The sequence below is a fragment of the Montipora capricornis genome, chromosome 4, assembly GCF_036669925.1.
Source record: "Montipora capricornis isolate CH-2021 chromosome 4, ASM3666992v2, whole genome shotgun sequence".
Taxonomy (NCBI): domain Eukaryota; kingdom Metazoa; phylum Cnidaria; class Anthozoa; order Scleractinia; family Acroporidae; genus Montipora; species Montipora capricornis.
The window spans coordinates 9,216,877-9,236,612 of NC_090886.1; the positions used below are offsets into that span (position 1 = coordinate 9,216,877).

General features: G+C 40.3%; 1 protein-coding gene across 1 annotated transcript; it reads left to right on the top strand.

The window, feature by feature from the left end:
• Window positions 1-12,865: 12,865 nt before the first annotated feature.
• On the top strand, window positions 12,866-17,728 carry LOC138044684 (uncharacterized). The gene has a single exon (XM_068891136.1). It carries the CDS (start codon window positions 12,866-12,868, stop codon window positions 17,726-17,728), a length of 4,863 nt encoding a protein of 1,620 aa, XP_068747237.1.
• Window positions 17,729-19,736: the final 2,008 nt, after the last annotated feature.

Here is a 19,736-nt window from a genome sequence, read left to right on the forward strand (position 1 = left end):
GAATGGTTAACAGATACCAACTTTTGCAATAAATCTAAGCCATAAAACAAAAGAAATACCTCTATTAGATATAATACGTTAAGTTTAAGTTTATGCGACTTGCTTATAACATTTGTTTTCAATTGATATTTTGTACTTTTTGTTGGGGAGCTAAATTGTGGTATGAAAACGTCTTTGGGATGGGCAATATGTGAAAGTTATATTAAAACCTTTTTATTTTTTACCGGATAAGGATTAATGGAACGAATAACGCTATTCATCCCTCGAAAAGCTGGGACCACTTTCGTTATAGGACTTTCATGACTTTCTCCATTAACAAGTAATTGCTCCAGTAGATATCTTAACTCACTGGTGGACCATTGTTTATCGCTATTTCGCGGTAATGAGTTCGAGTTACTTTTCAAAGTGTTTTTTCCAACTGTGTCTGCAACGGTTTAGGTTATCCCGTTAACTGCATTGAACGTTTGCGTAAAAAAAAATATTTTGGAGCGCATGATTGTCACGTTCAGCAAATTCAGAAAAATTGTGAACCGATTTTTGTTTTCAAGGGCGAGAAAAATCGGTTCACTCGACTTTGCAATAACTAACCGCTAACTATAAAGAAATAATTAAAAGGAACATTGTTGGCATTGAACCTACAGAAAACGTACACCTTACGAAAGGAAACTCGGGGGCGGATTTAGCGGGAGGGTGCAGTGACAAAAAAAAAATCATGTCAGGTCTACTGGGGATAAATTAAAGAACTATTTAACCGGCAAGAGCAGAGTAAAGAACCATCTCCCATATGGTGTAACTAAGGTTGGTTTGAACCAAGGCCACATACTTCAATTGTGCTCCAGATATTGGAAAATAAAATGTTTTGCTAAATGGCTACAAGCCTCGTTACCACACCTCTCTGGCCCGCAGATTTATTATCCGATAGAGGAGATCTATTCGATATTCATTAATTTCATGGGCTGTAAGAAGTGAGGAAAAGAATTATGGAGCTCATTTCATGCTATGAAAGTAGCCCAAAATTCATTTATTCTGTGTTGGGTGTTCCGCATTAAATGGGTTGTGAGTTTTTTCTTCCTCGTTTACACCATCTGTTATCTTTTAAAGAAGCCTTAAGCGGGACGCAGCGAAACCAATAAAGAAGATAAACTAGGCCTTCGCGCAAAATTCGAATCCTGAACAGAGCGGTTTAAATAAAGTCGTCAATTTGTATATGTTACCCCTTGCAAAAAAATCAGTCGTCTCTACACGTCGCATTTATTTGTTTCTCAGTTGTGTTGGATGAAATTAAAACTTCTCATTTAATTATCTTTTTGAAAAATGTGTCTGTTATTGTTGAACATCGTTTAAAAATAAAAGGGATAGAACAAGGTACCCCATAGAGAGACAACCAGCTCTCACGTGTTCCTGCATTGTAATTGCTTGTGCAGTTAAGCCTTTAAATGTAGTCGATTTTTTCGCTGCTTTGTGTAGCATTCAGCTTTACTTTTAAGCACCGTTATGTTAAAGATTAGAACTAAGAGGGGTAACTTTTCACAACATAATCAGGAATTGCTTTTTGAATTGTTATATCCGCTGAATAAAAAAATCCCAATTCTAAACAATTCATACCACTCATCCACATCCTTTGCATCCAGATCAGCGAGTACTTGATTGTCAATTGTATATAATGGCTGAAAGCCAAATGCTTCAAGTTTATTAGCAAAAATCATCGCATTAGATAATTGTAAGAGTTGTGATTTCAGGCCCTGAAATATCACTAACCCTACAAATGAATTGTTGAAAAAAAGGGTTTTATGACTAAAAAAATAAATTGTCCTTAAAGATACATAGTTTTCCTCTGACTCCAGTTAACTCTTCGACAGATTACCCCTGTTTTTAACGAATAAACAACAACTTTGGAACACGTTAGGGGAATAACTTTCAAATCTTAAGTGTACCACAAGCTGGATAAGACGGGTACTTTATTAAAAGTGGAATTTTGTCCACGTCGTTTAGAGTACTTTAGATGACAGACAATCAACGGAACGAATCTCGCTGGGAAAAAGTAAATCATTTTTATAGTGCATGACGCTGTAAAATTGGCAATTGCCGAGTTAGAAAATACCTCAATCCTACCTCTATCTTTCATCTAGCATCGAACCAGTGGGGCTTTTAAAACTCTTACTGGGGCGTATAAAGTTTTTACCGACTTTTAACCTTAACTATATTAATTATTGATTCCTCACTTAAAATAGAGAACATTGTTAACAGCAGAATATGGTTTGCTATCTTTCAACGGTTATACTGTCTTCTTCCATAAGAAAGGAGCTGACAATTTCCATTGCTTTTATAAGATATTTTAAAAATAATTAAAGCAACGTAACAATGACTGAAGAAGTCGTTTCACCTTTTCGTGACATAATCTTGCGTGGCGTACTTGTTACGGTTCCTGGGCTTAGAGCAACATCCACAAAAAGAGATTAATTCTGTTAAATCAAGTGGCTGGACAATCCTTCTTGCTTGGACAACCTCAATCTAGTCGAAGGTGAATTTTTCAAGGTTCAAGACCCGCGGCTTAACAGGCCGCATTGGTTGAAAGACAAGAATTGAAAGACGCTGAGAATGGCTAGCCAGAAACGTGTGTATTGCTATCCAGCGAATTATAAGTGTCAAAACCAGTTGAATCATCCATTAGAAAGTACATGATTGGTAAGTGGAAAGCGCAGTCTACCATTCAAACAACTTAGGCTAGGATTCGTAGTTTGCTTTCCCCTGTTTTCTGAAAAATAATCCAGTCACCTCATGTCCTATTTGGGAGCAGGGCTTGCGCAATAGTGAGAGCACTCGCCGTTCACTAATGTGACCCAGGATTGATTCCCGGATTCGAGGCCATATGTGCGTTGAATTTGTTGGTATTCTACTCTGCTCTGAGAGGTTTTTCGCGGGGTACTCCGGTTTTCCCCTTTCCTCAAAAACTGACATTTGATTTCATTAATTTGATTTGTTCCGATTTCAGTTCATTTATAGGCTCCCCAATTAGTAGAGCACTCGTGCTCGGCTACTGAAATAACCCATCCAAAAACGCAAAGGACAACATTTTCCTGGTTGCGAATATTTAAGGCGATGTCTTAGTAACTTGATTGCTTTCGACAAATTCGAAAAAGTCTAGAGGATCGCCTGCCGAAGTTTTGAAGTTGGTCGTCAAAATTTCATCCAAAGAGATATTGCCCCCGCAAAGTGAATTGCCAGGATATTACGTTACCCAAGTACAATAGCCCCAGGGTTTAAGCATTGGCTAGGATAGATAGTGCCCAAATTTGTCGATAACCAAATCTGGTCAACAAGCTCACTGTGAAGCTTGTAAACTAGAGGGAAGAATCGTAAAGGACCAGGTAATGTAAGAATAAAGTTCTTAACGTGATTCATAGTTACTGGATCTGTACCGACGTTCCGTATGACCGCATCCCTCATAAGCTCTGGAACTTTTCTCGTACTGAAAGAGATGTTAAGGCCTGGCCAAACGAGACAGAGAGTTGACGAGAGTTTGTCGAGAGTTCACGCGCAAACACAAGACAGAACCTGGGAACCACCCTGGGAAAGCCCTTGTTGACGTAAATATGGCGACTAGCCAGGCCCAGAATCCGATACCATATTATTTTTTCCTTTTTTATCTGAGCCCGCTGGAAAAAAAAAACAGTAACTGCTGACCGCATAACTCTTTCTCAAACTCTCGTATGCGGCCAAGCGAAACTAAACTCTCGCTAACTCCCATGAAAAATTTGAGCAGGTTCAAATTCGATGAGAGCTCTGGAGAGTCGATGTGAGTAGCCGAGAGTGGATGAGAGTTCCAAGGACTTTACATGCTAAGAGATTTATTTTCGATGTTGACTTGGGGATAATCGGAAAAATCCTAGTGCTCCTTAATTTGCAGGAGTCCAACTTACGACCTTCCGATGACTAGTTCGGATACATTCGAAGTAGTAATCGGAAGATGGTAAGTTCGACTCTTGAAAACTAAGGAGCATTCGGAGTTTTTCAGAGTATCCTCGGACCAACATTGAAAAATAAGTTTCTTCATATTAACTACTCTTTGTAAAGAGACATCCTCTCTTGATCATGATCAAAAAAGTCTTCGTTCTTACTGCAAAAATGTAAACTGCTGCATCGGTTCCGTTCGGTATATTTTGTGAGTATCGTGACAATAGAGAAGTACATCCGAATTTTATTGAAAGGGGCACTTCTCGAACACGCCCCCGCAGTTTTTGAGGAATCCTTGAATTTTGACGAAAGTATGATAATTCTTTAAATATGGTCGATTTTCGCAGTGCCCTTCCGTTTGGCTGCAAGGAAACTGGAATGAATTCTAGAATGGCTTTGCAAATCTTGAAACCACATTTAAAGTCATAACAATCCGAGAATAAAAACAAAAAACAAAAACAAAAAAAAAAGGAAGAACTGAGGACCAAATGCACAATATTAATCTATTGTTCAAGTATCTTTTTGCCAAGAAATGTCGAATATGATTTAGAATTGTTTTGCTTTTAACTATGACCGTGAATCATAAAAATTTGTATCTACAGTTGGGGTGTTTAGTTTTCTTTCACATCATTGAAACTGAAATAAAAGGCACAAGGTTTCAAAAAATATTAGCAGTAATTTCTACTTCCTTGTCCGATGAAGACCAACTTACAATTTCAGCTTTTTCTTATTCTCTTCAAGTAATTCACTGACATCCACTGCTTTAAAACCTGCAACTGGCTCAGCCGTAGCTGAGAAGAGTATAGTGGATTGGAAGGTACGGGGCACAAATTTATTCCCCAGAAGACGGATTAGGTCACTGTAAAACTTGAGATCCATTAATGAGGGTATTTTTAAACGTCAAGTGTTCCACAAGCTGCATAAGACAGGTGCTTTATTGGCGACAGAAATTTCTCCATGTTTCCTAGATTACAAATCCAAGAGTCTCTATGAACCAACGCAAAATCTACAGCATAAACTTTCCATGATGTGAAAATGACAATGGCTGAATTACTTATTAACGGAGCACAGGGTGTGGTGATCTTGCAAAAGACCTCATTCGTGGTTTCCTCCTCCGTCTAACAGTTTGTGGCTTGGCTTGTAAAATTCTCAGTGAAACGGTTAAATTTTTTATGTGGTTTTCAGTTTTGACTTTTCTTTTCCCCTAAAAAATTAAACACCAACAGTAAATATCTGACAAGAAATCTTTCCAAACGTGACTAAGAAGAAGACATCTTGATTTCCAATGTTTATTAGGCTTTCAATACTGTGGGAAATGTTGTAGAACAGTTAAATAAACATAATAAAGATGCTTTGATTTCGCTTAGAAAGAAACCGTAAGTGTTCGAGGATGGGGCGAAGAGTAACAGTCAGAAAAAAGTTGTCAGTAATCCGAGAAGAATTAGTCAACTGTTCCAACTGCAGATACATTCTCAATCTGATCATCAATTTTCGAAATCCCATTAATAAACCCTTTTCACTAATTTTGTGGAAAGACAAATTCCTGTGACACCAATCATCATAAAATTTTATTTGGGACGCAGGACTGGCGTAGTGGTGAAAGCACTCTCTCCAATGTGGCCGAGGTTCAGGTCCCAGACTCGGCGTCATATGTGGGTTGAATTTGGTGGTTCTCTAGGAGCAAGGATGGCACAGTCGGTTAGTGCGCGGCCTTGGTGCAGGAAGTCATGAGTTCGATTCCCGGATCTCGCATCCTTGTTTCGACTTCTTTCCTTTCCGTGTAGCTAAGTAGCTTTAAATACCCGTAAAACGGAGCACGGATGGAGAGGGGGGAGTAAAATGAGCGCACCGTCGACCTCAGGTTTGTCAGTTGAATTACTGTTACGAGTTATCGACGTTAAATATGGTTGCTTTACTTTTACTTTACTTTACCTTTCACCGAGAGGCTTTCTCCGGGTACTCCGCTTTTCCCCTCACCTCAAAACCAACATTTGACTTGATTTGCGTTAATTTACAATGTCCCCAATTAGTGCTCCAGCGCTAGAAGACAAAACACTCAAGTAAAGTTACTTTCCTGTCCTTTTTCAGAATTCCACACGCCCCCTGCACCTTCTTCCTCCTATCCCAATATCTTACACGCTTTTACCCTGGCAAGCAACGCCTTTCATCTCTCTATTATGATCTCGATTTAATGATAGTTGTTCCTTAAATCCCACATCAGAGCTTCTGCGATTAGTTTCTTTGATGTGGAGAGGGCCTTTATCTTTTCTTTACTTTACTTTACTTTATTCGCCACAATTCATGGAGTGGCAGGGGAGAGGAATAGAACTTTTTGTCCCAATTGACACCTAACCCCTATATCCATAGATCAGACCACAACTCCGGGAACTCCATGGCCCTACTCTTCTCGAATAGTGTGTGGGTTCTTTAACGTCCCACAGATTTTATATATACCCAAGGGTTGTGAGACGTGACCTCCGGCTTATAGTCCTTATCCGAGAAGACTTGAAAGTCTAACCATTTGCAGATGTCGTTACAAAGGCAGCACTTTCTCCTCAGTTATTTAAAGACCCTGAGTGTTGGTCCGGCCGGACTTGAACTCACGACCTCCCGCGTGACAGCCCGGTTCTCAACTAACTGAGCCACCGGTGCACGGTGATCATTTTCAAACGGGAAGGCGGAGTTTCGAGCTCTAAAGTCCCCGCAAACGAGGGTGATCACATCAGTGGAAACGTTCCCCGAAATGTCTGTTGCAGTGCACAAACGAGGTAACACTAGTTGAGAAAGCAAATTTAAGTGTTGTAGGGAAGCGCAAACGGGAAACCACGATATTAACAAACCATCAAAATAACTTTTAACGTTTAGCGTCTAACGTTTGCTGGGGAATGTAAATCCCTTTGTATCAACAGACGAACGTAAAATTGCTTACGATATTCATAAAGTCTATTGTCAGAGTCGTACTTGATGAAACCTGTGTTTTCTGCTATAAAAGTGCTTCCGTAACGCGTGAGCCAGCACCAGTTTGTCTGAGACCATAAATTAGGTACCTCAAATTTCGACTGGAAGTTTCACACACCCAATATTTTCACAATTTCGTTGTTTCTTTATACTTCCTACAGGCTTAAAACTAACTTTCCATAATTCTCAGAAATCACTACTTTATCCAAGAGGTTTTCTGAAGGATTCACCAGGCCCTGCCTTATACCTTGCCTTTTTTGCGAATGCAAGATATAGAAGAAAAAGAGTGTGTGGGAAAATAAGAATCCACGATATTTAATTAAACACTTAAAATCCCTGCTGTTTCTGGAAATCAACTAAGTAAAGAGCTGGATAGAGTCGACCTTGTAAAAAGGCGAAGGAGTTTATTTCGAAACCCTGTTGTCAGTGTATCTTTCGTAATGAGCCTTCTTTGAATTAGACAATAAGTAGGAAAGCTAAGATCAAACTCATTCAACAAGCCCGTGCAGTAGGTATTTGAATACTGTTTTTTGAAACAGCTCCAGAGTGAATACATTGGGTCAATCCAGGATTACGGACTTGTGGCAACTTTCTTTAAGACATTTACCCACCAGCAGCGTTAATATACGACCTTTTAACTTCGGGGCCTATTTTTAAGATTCACAAGTCTTAAGCTTGAAGCATTGTTGACACTTTAGACATGGATCGACCTACAGTGCAACACGCCTTATCATGGCCACCCAACAAACTTTCACATTTGACAATTACGTGTAAATACGTCAACTCAACAACCCATGCAACGGGTTTCAACTTACAACTGTGCGAACTTTGCAAGGAGGCGTGACTGTCAATCAAATTCACTCATCCTGATTGGCGGACAAACTTTAGAGATGGATCGACTTAGAGAATCATTGACTGTGGTTTTCATGATTTTGAAGACATTTGACTTTAATCATAACACAAACTAGACGTCAAGGTTTAGGCTCCTCAGCTAAAATACCAGGATTTTTAAACAAGTTGTATGAGATAAATAGAATCTTCAGTGACCTCAGAATGCGTGAGAGACTTGTGATAACTCAGCTGCCATTACGGTTTCATGGAGCTTCTAGCTTTTCCAACAACCTTCTTTAGGCACAAGGCTTAACGTACATCTGTCAATCACGGCATCCACCGATTTATTCCACGTCTTTGACCTGTTTTTGTGCAGAAGCAAGATTACTTTAGTATGAAATGAGTATAACGATAACGATCTAAAAATATACTCCTTTTATAATGTGAAAACGTGTGTTTAGCCTACAGTGGAGCCCGTTAAATATTTATCGAAGCGAAAGCTTGGGAAGGATGAGAAGGTTAATGAAGTAAACTTGTGAATATAGCTATATGATGTTGATTCATTCTGACAAATGCCTCATTTGAGGAGTTTGTTTACAATATCCGGCTTCTTTCTTGGCATAAATATGACTCAATCTGTGATCCAAAAAGGGGCGCTTGCAAGTTATATTTGGACATTCAAAAAAGAGAATGATTAAGATCAAAACTATAGCTTTATATATGTCAGTACCCAAATATCCAACAGATTTCTATACTTGAAATGGCGCAGAGTAAGTATTAGTACTACCTCATTAAAAAAAAAAAAAATTGCTTTCCACTTTTTTACCGGTTAGCCGAACTCTTGCAAACTTGCAGCGGTTACAGAATGTCAGAATCGGCCCAACCTTCCTGGAAGTTATACTATCGATTACTGTTACCTGTGACAAAATCGACGCTGGCTCGAGAGCACCAAAGTTTTTAAATGGACTTGACACCTTCCAAATTCTTTCCGGGTATACTTTTTTTGTATAGCCACGGTTTGATTTTGAGAAAGATTTAAGAAAATTGGAAAAGATGACGGGGCATAATGGACGATGTCGGTTTTCTTCAAATTTCCAAGCCATCACAGGCGTGTGTGGACGTTTCAATTAAGAAGTGCGACCTTCCCGTTAAGTTTCCTACGCTAATGGCTCCCACAAAAGAGTAAACGGGTGCCGCAGCAGAAAGCAGAGGCGTTCGCCATTTGTAAAATAAAACATTTATTTTTGGTGTGTCCTGTTTACTGAATAGTGTCCAGCATTAGCAAAAACTCTTCATAATTAGTCCTGCTTTCCGCTTGGGATTCGGACACTACTGAGGATGCTTTCAATTTGACAGAACTGACTGCTAAGGCCGGACATTTAGAAGAACTAACTCTACAAACCCTTCAAATTAACACACTTCGGCGATAATGTATACCATAGAAAAATGCGAGGGACTATCACACAAGTGTCCCTCCAAATTGTTGCATTTTCTTTGGAAACTGACGCGTCTTGCTGGCCAGTTCTGACAAAGGAAAAGCGCGTTTGGTTCCGAAAATTATAATTAAAAACAAAGATGTTATAAGCATGAGACCTCTTCATAACTTTCATAAGTTATAAGTTTAGTATAAACTAAAAAATATTCACGAAGAACGCTCAGAATGAAACTCTTCACTCCGTATTTCTTCGAAAATGATTGTTTCGCAGTAAACTATGCAAAAATTACCGACACTAAATCTTGCTAGTCCCGGCATAAGCAAGAAAACGATTATTGCTTTGAGCGCAAATGTTGCAGGTATAATCCGGTCTCTGGTAAATCAGTTTGTGCCTAGGTTAAATTGTAATGGTGGTCCTGGGTTGAATATAAAATCAGATGAATTAATAAAACTTTCAGTTAAGCCTAAAGAAATATTAAGGTCAGATTAGGATAAGTTTTGATTATTATACATGGATATAAAATTGCGACTTATTTTAGAAAAGCAAATAATGAGCATCATTGTCCGTCTCTGTATTGTGGTAATGAAGACCCTTGACTATAGACCTCGAGGGTCCAATTGCGAATACCGGTAAGTGCATAGTACGGTTCTTTGTTCCCTTATTACGTTTTAATTTTGAGGCTGAATGAATATAGGTGTAGGACTACAGTAACCGATATGACGATAAGAAACATTAAGAAGATGTGTTGAGATGCGTAAGAAGGAAAGTATAGGTTAATTTAACAGCTGATTTAACCACTGGTATAGAGTGCATATTTCAGCCTAGGTAAAATGAGGATCACCAATTTGACGTAGGTAAAAAACAGATTCAACCGCAGACCGGGTTTGACTGACAACATAAATACATAATTTAGGGAAAGAGTAAAATAAAATAAAATAAAATAAAATAATGTACGGGAAAGGGACCATGAAGGGCCTAAAGGACTCGGAGTTGATTCTTTTCTTCCTATCTTTGTCTTTCCAAAGGCTGAGAATCTTGTGCAGTTGTTATGTTAGAACTATTGAAAACATTGAGTTTCGCAGTTTTTTTCGCTCTGACGAAGGGCTAACGCTCGAGCTCGAAACGGTAGCTCACGAATTAGTCATTTTTACTTTATCAACCGGGCACGTTGTCGTACTTTTTTTTTCGCAGATTTCGCCGTCCATACGCAAGCACTACACAGACTATATCACAACAAACAAAAAGCGACTTCTTTTAAATTATTGATAGGTAGCTGTATTTTTAAAAATCTCCTGTCTTTTAAGGCTCACAAATAATGGAAATCCACTGGTAAAACAAAGTTTCATCGACGGTCTGCTATTTTGTTGCGCATGAAACCTTTGAAACCTTTGAGAGATGCTTTAACTTGCGGATGTTCTTTTGCTGCTGGTAAGAATTTTAAAAAGAGGGTAAAAAATAAAAGCTTGGATGAGGTTTGATTCAGTGCAACATTGCTGTTTCCGCTTCCCAACTGAGATTCGATATCGTTTTGTACCAGCCAAAAATAGAATGGGTAGATTTCCTTCCAGCTCACTTATTAATATTTCTTCCAGCAATGCATTCTCAACTTCAGTGCGTTGTGGAATTTTCATTTATGACATATTTTTTCTAACTCCTTAACGCGGCAATTACAGAGGTAGCGTCATGCACGATAACAAAATACCTTATCCTTTCTGCCAGATTCCCAGTAAGGGTTTGTAATTGAAATGGAATGGGACAAATTTCTATTTTCAATAAGATACCCGTTTTACGCAGCTTGTGGAACACTTGAGATCTAAAAGTAAGTCCAGTGAAATCATGATGACTCGTACAATTTTCTAATGCGATCATTTTTGCTACTAAACTTGAAGCTCTTGTCTTTCAGCCATTATATGCCATCGACAGCTTCTCGCTGATCTGGATGCAAAGGATGTCATTGAGAGGTAAGAACTGGGATTTCTTATTCAGTAGATATGAGAATTTAAAAAGCAATTATTGATCCTGTTGTGAAAACTTACCTTCTCTTTTAATCTTTAACATAACGGTTCTTAAAAGTAAAGCTGAATTCTACCCTTTTTAAATAGTTTAAAGGTATTTCGTAATCAGGAGGCAAAACTGAAGAAAATCATTAGTCTTCACATCTAATTTTAAAGCAAAGAAAGTTGAATTTAATCAGGATTTTTCAGTATCTAAACTGCCGCCCATTTTTGTCCAAGAAATAAGCCCGACGGTTCTTCTCATAACTGATATGCCAATAGTTTCACTCATTACTGCTCTAAGATACTCTTCAGTTATTTGTGCAACGTATAGTGCTCAAAATCTGAAAAAGCAACGAAAAAATCGACTTAAATTTAAAAGCTTAATTACAAGCAATTACAGGAACACGTGAGAGCTGATTACCTATCTCCCTCTCTATGGGGTGCCATCATCTATCCCCTTTATTTGTACTTAAGAGTTCTTAAGCGATGTTGAACAATAAGAGACACATTAAAAAGGTAACTGTATGAGAAGTCTTAATTTCACCCACCGCAAGAAAATAAAAATAAATAAATACGATTTGTAGAGAAAATTGCTTTGCGAGAGGTAACAAATACAAATTGACGACTCTATTTGAACTACTTACAGGAATCGAATTTTGCACGAAGGCCTGGGTGTTCAATGCTATGGCTTCCTCAAAAGACTCATAACTCATTTAATGCGGAACCACCGACATACTATACTATACATACGAACCTTGGCTTACTTCAATAGCAGGACATGATCTCTGTTCTTCTTCTAACAAATTACACAGACCATGCATGGAATCGAATTAATGAATATCGAATCAATCTTGCCTATCAGATACTAAATCTGTGGGCCAGAGAGGTGTTTTCTAAATTTTGAAATCGTGGACCCCTCGACGAAAGATGAGTTTCGATACATCGCAAGTTAAGTCATAGTTAATAGAGGGGAATGGTTATGAAACCTGTCAAATTTCTTTGTTCTTTTTTTGTTCTGACAAAACACAATAGTTGTTTACTCGGTACTGAGGAACAAACCAATAGAAACGTGTTGGTTACGTAAGCCATGCATGGTGAATGAGCGCTAAAACAAAAGATTGTGCAAGGTCGTGGACTTTCCTACCTAAATCGTGACATCTTTGTTTGCTCCCTTGATGTTTGCCGAGCTTCAAAACCAGTCCCCTCTATTAACTATGGTTAAAGTAACTCGGAACTCATTACCGTAAGATAGAGCGCTGAACAATAATCCACCAGTGAGTTAAGATATCGAGGAGCGGAGGTAATCAATTGCTTGTTAATGGAGAATCATGAAAGTCAACATAACGAATTTTCAAAGTGGTCCCAGCTTTTCGAGGGATGGAAAACGTTGTTAATTTATTCATTACATAAATCCTTATCCCGTGAAAAATTAATTGGTTTTGCATAAAAAAGGACTCTATTCTCAGTTTTAGTATAACTTTCACATATTCTCCATCCCACAGACTTTTTCATACCACAATTTAGCTCCCCAACCAAAAATACAAAATATAAATTGAAAAGGGATGTTATGAAGAAAGTCGCATAAACCTAGAGGCTAAAGTGATATTTCTAATAAAGACGTTCCTTTTGTTTTATAGCTTAGATTTGCTGTTAAAGTTAGTCACAGTGAGTGTCAACCCTTTTTGAGTCATGACAATCGCTCTGGCTGCCTTGTGGATACAGACTGGTTTGCTTCTTTTGTGTCCTGTATTTCACACAAGGATAGCTTTGGGCCACAGTATACAACGGGGCCATGTATATCCCAGTGACACAGAACAAACCGGGAGAATCAAGAGAACACCCAATGCTGCCAATCGCGCCGAAATTCAGAGGGCCCTTGACGCAGCGATAGTGAAGGACTACATCCAGAGAAAATTTCAAACGTATATCGATGAGGGGAAAATCACTAAAAGAGTTCAAACAGCAGGCGGAGAGAGAGGAAAACATTTCAAGTTTGAGACAACAAGCAATTTACGATTAAAGGAAGTGTTCCATCTTATGCAGTTCTATCCCCTCCTTTTTGGCGGCGAAACAAGGCCCACGTATTTTGATGTCCCCATTGGAGCAGATTTTCAAAGGTTCAGGCTTGAGAATAGACCGCTCGGCAAGTTTTCAATCAGTGCTAAACATGGCGACGGCCAGTACGTGGATTTGTCTGATCTTTCAACACAAGTTACAGAGCTGAGGGATTCCAATACAGAACTCCCGCTGCGGACAACGCTGCAACAGGACACCGTAAGAGCATTAGATGCAACATTGGCGAGCCAGCCTAACTTTGAGCAGACATTAACCAGGAATGACCCACAAAACACAGTTTCAAGCCAGACGCGGGATGACGCGTTTCAGGCAGCCAAAGATATTTTAGCTGGTTCTTCCGTCCTGGGAAAAGATATCAGTAGTTTGAATCCGGCCTCATGGCTCGCGGATGTGAAAACGGAAATTGATCAAAGAAGGGAGAGTGTTGCCACAGCATCGACCCAAAATCTGGAGAAGGAAAAAAATACTAAACTAAGGTTTGAATTCACGCAGAGCATGCTGCAAAGCGCTGAACAAGCTAAAAACGAATGGGAACGCCTCAGAGGAATTACCAGAGATCTGGGAAATGGGCAACAACAAAACATCATTGAGGAGAGAACAGTTGGAAGTGGACGAAATAGTCACAAAGTTGTAACAATTCATGAAAATGACGAAGTGTCCCTCAAGGAGGTATTCAAACTACTGCAGTTTTACAATGATATATATGAATTTCAAGATCGACCAACTAGACAAACACACTTTGAAATTCCAATTGGTGGTGAGACGAGGAGGTTTCGGTTAAGTAGAAGTGGGGAAGGTGGTGGCAAACACCAAATCCTTGTTACATCTAAAAATGATGACTGGACAAGTACCACGGCAAGAGAATCGAGTGCACCTGCTTACGATACAATTATAAATGATTATCTTGTGAACGCCGATCAGAATGAACTGGCTGAAGCGATGCAAAAATCTCTAGATAAAAAGCTAAACGACCAGCCTTCCTTTGAGACCGATCTAACAGTCAATCGCCAAGCGTCTCCTGATACAGTTAGAGCTGCCGTAGAATTCATGCTTATCACGATGATTGCAGAAGCAGCACAGCCTCCCCAACAAACCAGAGCAAGATTCATAACCGACCTGTTAACAAAAATTAGAACTGAAAATAGGTTTCCCGAACCCAGAAAAATTCCCAGAGTGGCGAACTACAGAGGAGACGAAAAAGCCGGACGGAGCCCTGCGATGGACCAAGTCGTTCAGGGTATGCTTGAAAATGTCAACACGAGAAGAAAAATTGATGCAATTTTTTCCGAAGCAGAATTCCCTGCAAGACGAAGAGGAGGAACGCAAGCAGGACGCAGATTTATACATAAGGAAGGGAACAGGGATGTTCCATCTTACATGATCCGCAAACGGGCTGCTGATGATCACGATGGAGAACTTCTCTTTAAAAAAGTTGCCAGAATTTGCACAGAGAAGCGCCGAAGGAAAAGACGCTCTGTCTGTAAATTAACTGACAAGGACTCTGTCTACGTTGATGAAGAGTCGATTAAAGTAACGGATAACATGGTGGAGCTTGACGTCGTGGATCGTCGTGATTCGGAATTGTGGGACCATGTGGAATTCCCATTAAGCTCTGACGAACTCGCTACCCCCAAGCTGATAAAGGAACATATAGAAAAGTCTCGAAGAGCTGGAGCTAGTAGGACATACGCCAAGATAAATAAAGGCTTCGCTGTGCATGGCTTGATATTCTCCGTCCTTGGAGCGGCAGACTACTTCAACAAAGGTGACTACGTTCGTGGAAGCATATCGTTGACTCAGGCAGCACACACATTCGGTGGATTAACCGGCTTAAATGAGATTGTGTCAAAGCTTGGTAAACATGTATTAAGTAGCGCTGCTACATCATTAGCAAACGGCCTGAATTTTGAAGAAGGCTTAGGACGATTCTCTAGAAAGGTGGAACGGCTCATGGAAAAAGGAGCTGGAAAGCTTCTGGGAGACATTCCTGGAGTAGGACTTGCATTCGACGTGTATTTCATTGAACAAGATATAGAGCAACTGGCAGATTTGGATTTCAGTGACCCAGACGATCTCAAAGTGCTTCCATTACGTGTAATCGATTTAGCTCTGGATGTAAGTACTACAGCTCTGAACTTAGTTGGGACATTTTGTCCAGAAGCGGAAGTGATCACAGAACCGGTAGTCATCATTATCTCCATAATCCGAATGGCCATAGACGACTTCTATATTGATATAATGTCTGAAATAGAGAAAGTAAATTGGAATAGTCCGTGGGCTGGTCTACAATTTCTTGGCGCACTAGTGAAAGGGATTTTAGATGGAGTGGCTGATTTCTTGACTGGAGGTTTGCGAAGACAGCTGGAATCCTATCAAAGACAAGAGGACAATGATAAACAACTTCTTCGGAACTTAACGAACCCTGACAACTATTTCAAAATTGTTGGGCAAAGAGAGGGCGAAGAAGAGAGAATAGACTTTACCCAAGGAAGATTGTCTAGGTTTGGTGGCTACATCACCTTTAGACTTCACGATAACAATTTAGCAACCGTGGAAATTGGGGATGTGAGCGGAGCGCGTGACCCAATAAGGAGGACATTTCAGGTCGATTCTAACCTGAAAGATATCGTACTTGGTATAGGAGAGTCTAGGGATTTCACATACAAGCACGAGACCGCTAAACTCTGGTTCGTAATTCCTATTAAATCGTTCGATGTCATTTGCGGGGCTAACTTACACGAAAATTCTGCTTATGGCACTTATTATGGTAACTCAGATAATAACACATTTTATGCAGTACAGAGACCCAAACCGACAACAAAACCACCCGGGAGAGAGGATCAAGAGTGTAACTTTGGTAAACTAGATGTTATGATGCTTACTGGAAATTACCATTACAATTTGTACGGGAGGGGTGGGAGTGACACGTTTTACCTCGGTCCTGAGCTCTCGTCCATAACCGGAGGAGGTGGAAGTGACGTCTACATTATCCAATCTGACGGCGGTAAAGCAATAATCGATAACTTTGCTGAGGATGATAAGCGTGATATTGTGGTCATTAACGTTGATTACGCAAATATCCAATGTCACAAGACCGGAAATGATGTCGACATCACTTACTCCAGGAGCCATCACATTCGCATTAAGAACTGGTTCACTCAAGGAGATGCAACTTACTATCGCCACGTGTCATTTCGTAGTAAGGATGGAGTGATATTCGTCGCAGAGGAAACCCCTGCCAGTGCCTCTGATCCCCAGATTAACTGTGTGGCAGTAGCAGTGGATTTTAGTGGAGCCAAAACTTCTCAAACGGTTTCCCTCAATGATCCGGCATACACGAAGGTTAAACAAGTTTCCGGTTCTCATAACTCTGACTCTATTGTAGGAAATGATCTCGGAAACGTGATAGACGGTGGTCGCGGAGCAGATGTCTTGACCGGAGGGAAAGGCGAAGATACCTACGTCATTCGAGCAACCGAAGTCTGTGACACTATTAACAACAATGCTGAGGATTTTGTGAACACTACTGATATTGTGATATTTGCTGTACCCTTTGATAGAATCAGGATTCAACTGTCAGGAAATGATTTGTCAGTGACTGACAGAAGCAACCCAAGTACTTCTTGTTTTAGGATCACCAACTGGGCCAGAGGATATGAATACAGGCACATGCTCTTTACATCCTCTGATCACGTTGTGTTCAATGTTACAACACACATGGTTCCATATCCTAGTACGGTCCGAAAGAAGAAAACGTCTGGTGGACACTCAATTACAGTAGCCATAGAACCCATAATGCTGGATTATAGTACTTCAGCGAATGGAGTCAATGTTGATCTATCTCGTCGTGTGCGGTCGATCCATCCACGGGGTTCAGCTAACGTCGCTACGGTTTCAGATTCTCCTCACGATGACCAAATTATTGGCAATAAACAAACCAATTTTTTAAGTTGTAGCGGAGGAGTGGACCGCCTTGAGGGAGGGGAAGGCAGTGACAATTATGTCGTTAAGAGAACGTGCACACACGCAGTCATAAACAACCTTGACACCCGCACAAAAGATGATGTATTGTACTTAGACGAAACGTTTGGAAACTTACGCGCACAGAGACGCTCTGGCAGCTCAGATTTAAGGATCACTTCATCAGAGAGAACACCAGCTGTAACTCTTGAAAATTGGTTTGAATCAGTTAATTACCGACATCTTTGGATTAGGACTAGAGACGGAATAACGTTGCGAGTGGGAGAGGAGACCGCAAAGCTCGATCCAACCGAAATATCGAAGGATCCTTCCGAGTGTACATGCACAACCGCCCGCTGTCAGGAATCGTTGGTATCCTATGACTTGAACACGGATCCATGGAAGCATTTGGTCCGTTTCCAATTAAATTCTAGTCTGTGCAGTTACCGAATCTATGGTAATGAACTCAACAACTATATTGACCCTGGCCCAGGCACACACAGACACAGTTATTAATAAAGTTTTCAGCCCATTTAATAACCATTTTTTTTGTAACTCGATTACGCCGTCAAATATTATCGTTTAAACCGGAAATATCCAGCGAAAACTGTTAAAGAGGAAAAGGATACTATACACGTGAAGCGTCTTGTTTTAGTTCATTTGCTCTTTCTTTTAGCCAAGGGATCACAAGGACAACACCGAAGGGTGTGGTGACAGGTTACAGACGAAGGTATGGCTTTTCTCCCTAGCCCTGAAGTAATCGTATGAGCCCCGCTCCCCATACGAGGATTTCGTTAATAGTTTTACGATAAATGATCACGCGGGGTCGCACTGTTTCTATGATAAAAATATTTTATTGACTTTAAATCTGAGTTTTTAATCCTGTTATGTCAATTAGATTTGGAATACATGTACTTCCAAGAGGCCAATGAACAAACATATTTAGCCTAGTGACTCCTAGGATTGAGAACAGAAGCTTATGACCTTGAAGCGATGGTGTCTTTTTTATTTAAAAAAATCCATTATTTAGATGCAACGTAGCTCGTGCAAGAGTGTAAGAGTTTATCAGCAATAAAATGTCGGACGTCTAGATAAGTTAAATGCAGTCTGTACCTAAAAAATGTCTCGTGCTTATGAGTTCCATAATATAGAGGTACGGAGTTTCCTCATTGAACTATTTGGCTTAATCAGGTGCACTTTGGAGTCCAACAGGCAAGAATGTGGTACAAAGGTGCGATGTAGGCAGAAGTGTACAGATGAATTCCCTGTGCCTGGTGGCGGTAAGACGCAATGTACTGGAGGATCTGAGGGACAGTTCGAGGGCGACTCCTGTGAGGTTATATGTGATCCCCGAGATTTAAGACGCCGAGGAGATGCTATAGTTTACTGCAATGCTGGAGTTTGGAGAAACCAGGCCCGTCTTCAAGGCAGTCGACCGGCCTCAGCGAGTTGCCTCAGTGTGGGTGCGTATTTGATTGGTCAATTTGAGTAAGGATACCGGGAATAAAGGGCGATATATTTATTCATCTACCTATAATAACACGCCGGGAAAATTGCATCAAATTCATTTTGACCTTTGTCTGCATTTCCCGGAGACAAGAACAAATTCACTAAAGATCTTTTTTCTTGTAGATGATCTGTTCAAGGCTGACGTCGACCGAATCGGCATGCAAAATGGAAGCTTAAGTAATACAGCCTTAGCCTCGTATCTCTTCAATCAGCTACGTGCTTCGTACCCTGAGTCCATGTGGATGGTAAACATTTACAATCCGGTCGCAGGCTGGGATAAGCATGCTGTATATGGACATCACCGTAAAACTTACTATCACAAATTTAGGTATTATAACCATAACTTGGTCGTCGTGCGATATCCAGGACAACGTACAGACCGCCCTGATCTTCGACTGACGGGGTCTCTGGCAAGCATAGTGGGAACGGAGAATGGTGATAACGCCCGAGACGCAGTGGAGAGTATAAAACGCAAGTTTGGCAGCCAATCGTGGTACTGTATCCATGCTGTGAGGTCGGGCAGCGGATTTTACTCAGCCTACAATATTCCCGCGGGAGTTAATTACTTACGGAGTCAATTTTCCTCCCTGGATGTCACAGTTATTGCCCCGGACGTGATATCTTACGATACCTCGCAACTACACTCCATGCACGGTGCTCTCCACCACTAAAAGAACTTCCTGTCACGGACAGCTTTTGTTTTGTCGTTCGCTACATGCCGTCGACAACTGATGCGCACAGAAGTTTTTAAAAGTCGCGGTGACTTTGAATAACCTATCAAATGGGTAATTTTTCATGAAGACCATTGTTTAATTTGACAGGTCTATTGTTATTTAGTGTTGTGTCCACAATGCAGTGATAGAGAAAGGACTCTAAGTGAAGTATTGTTGCGTGACGATTCGCGCTTTGAATAATCACTATATCATTATGAATTCTTCACGGATATTAACCTTGAAAATTAGTCAATAACCCAGAAATGTCGATTTGTCATTTGTCCTTCTGTTGACCCATCAGT

What these genes read in the sequence shown, in the direction of transcription:
- LOC138044684 (XM_068891136.1), top strand. Translation starts at nt 12,866, where the DNA reads ATGACAATCGCTCTGGCTGCCTTGTGGATACAGACTGGTTTGCTTCTT.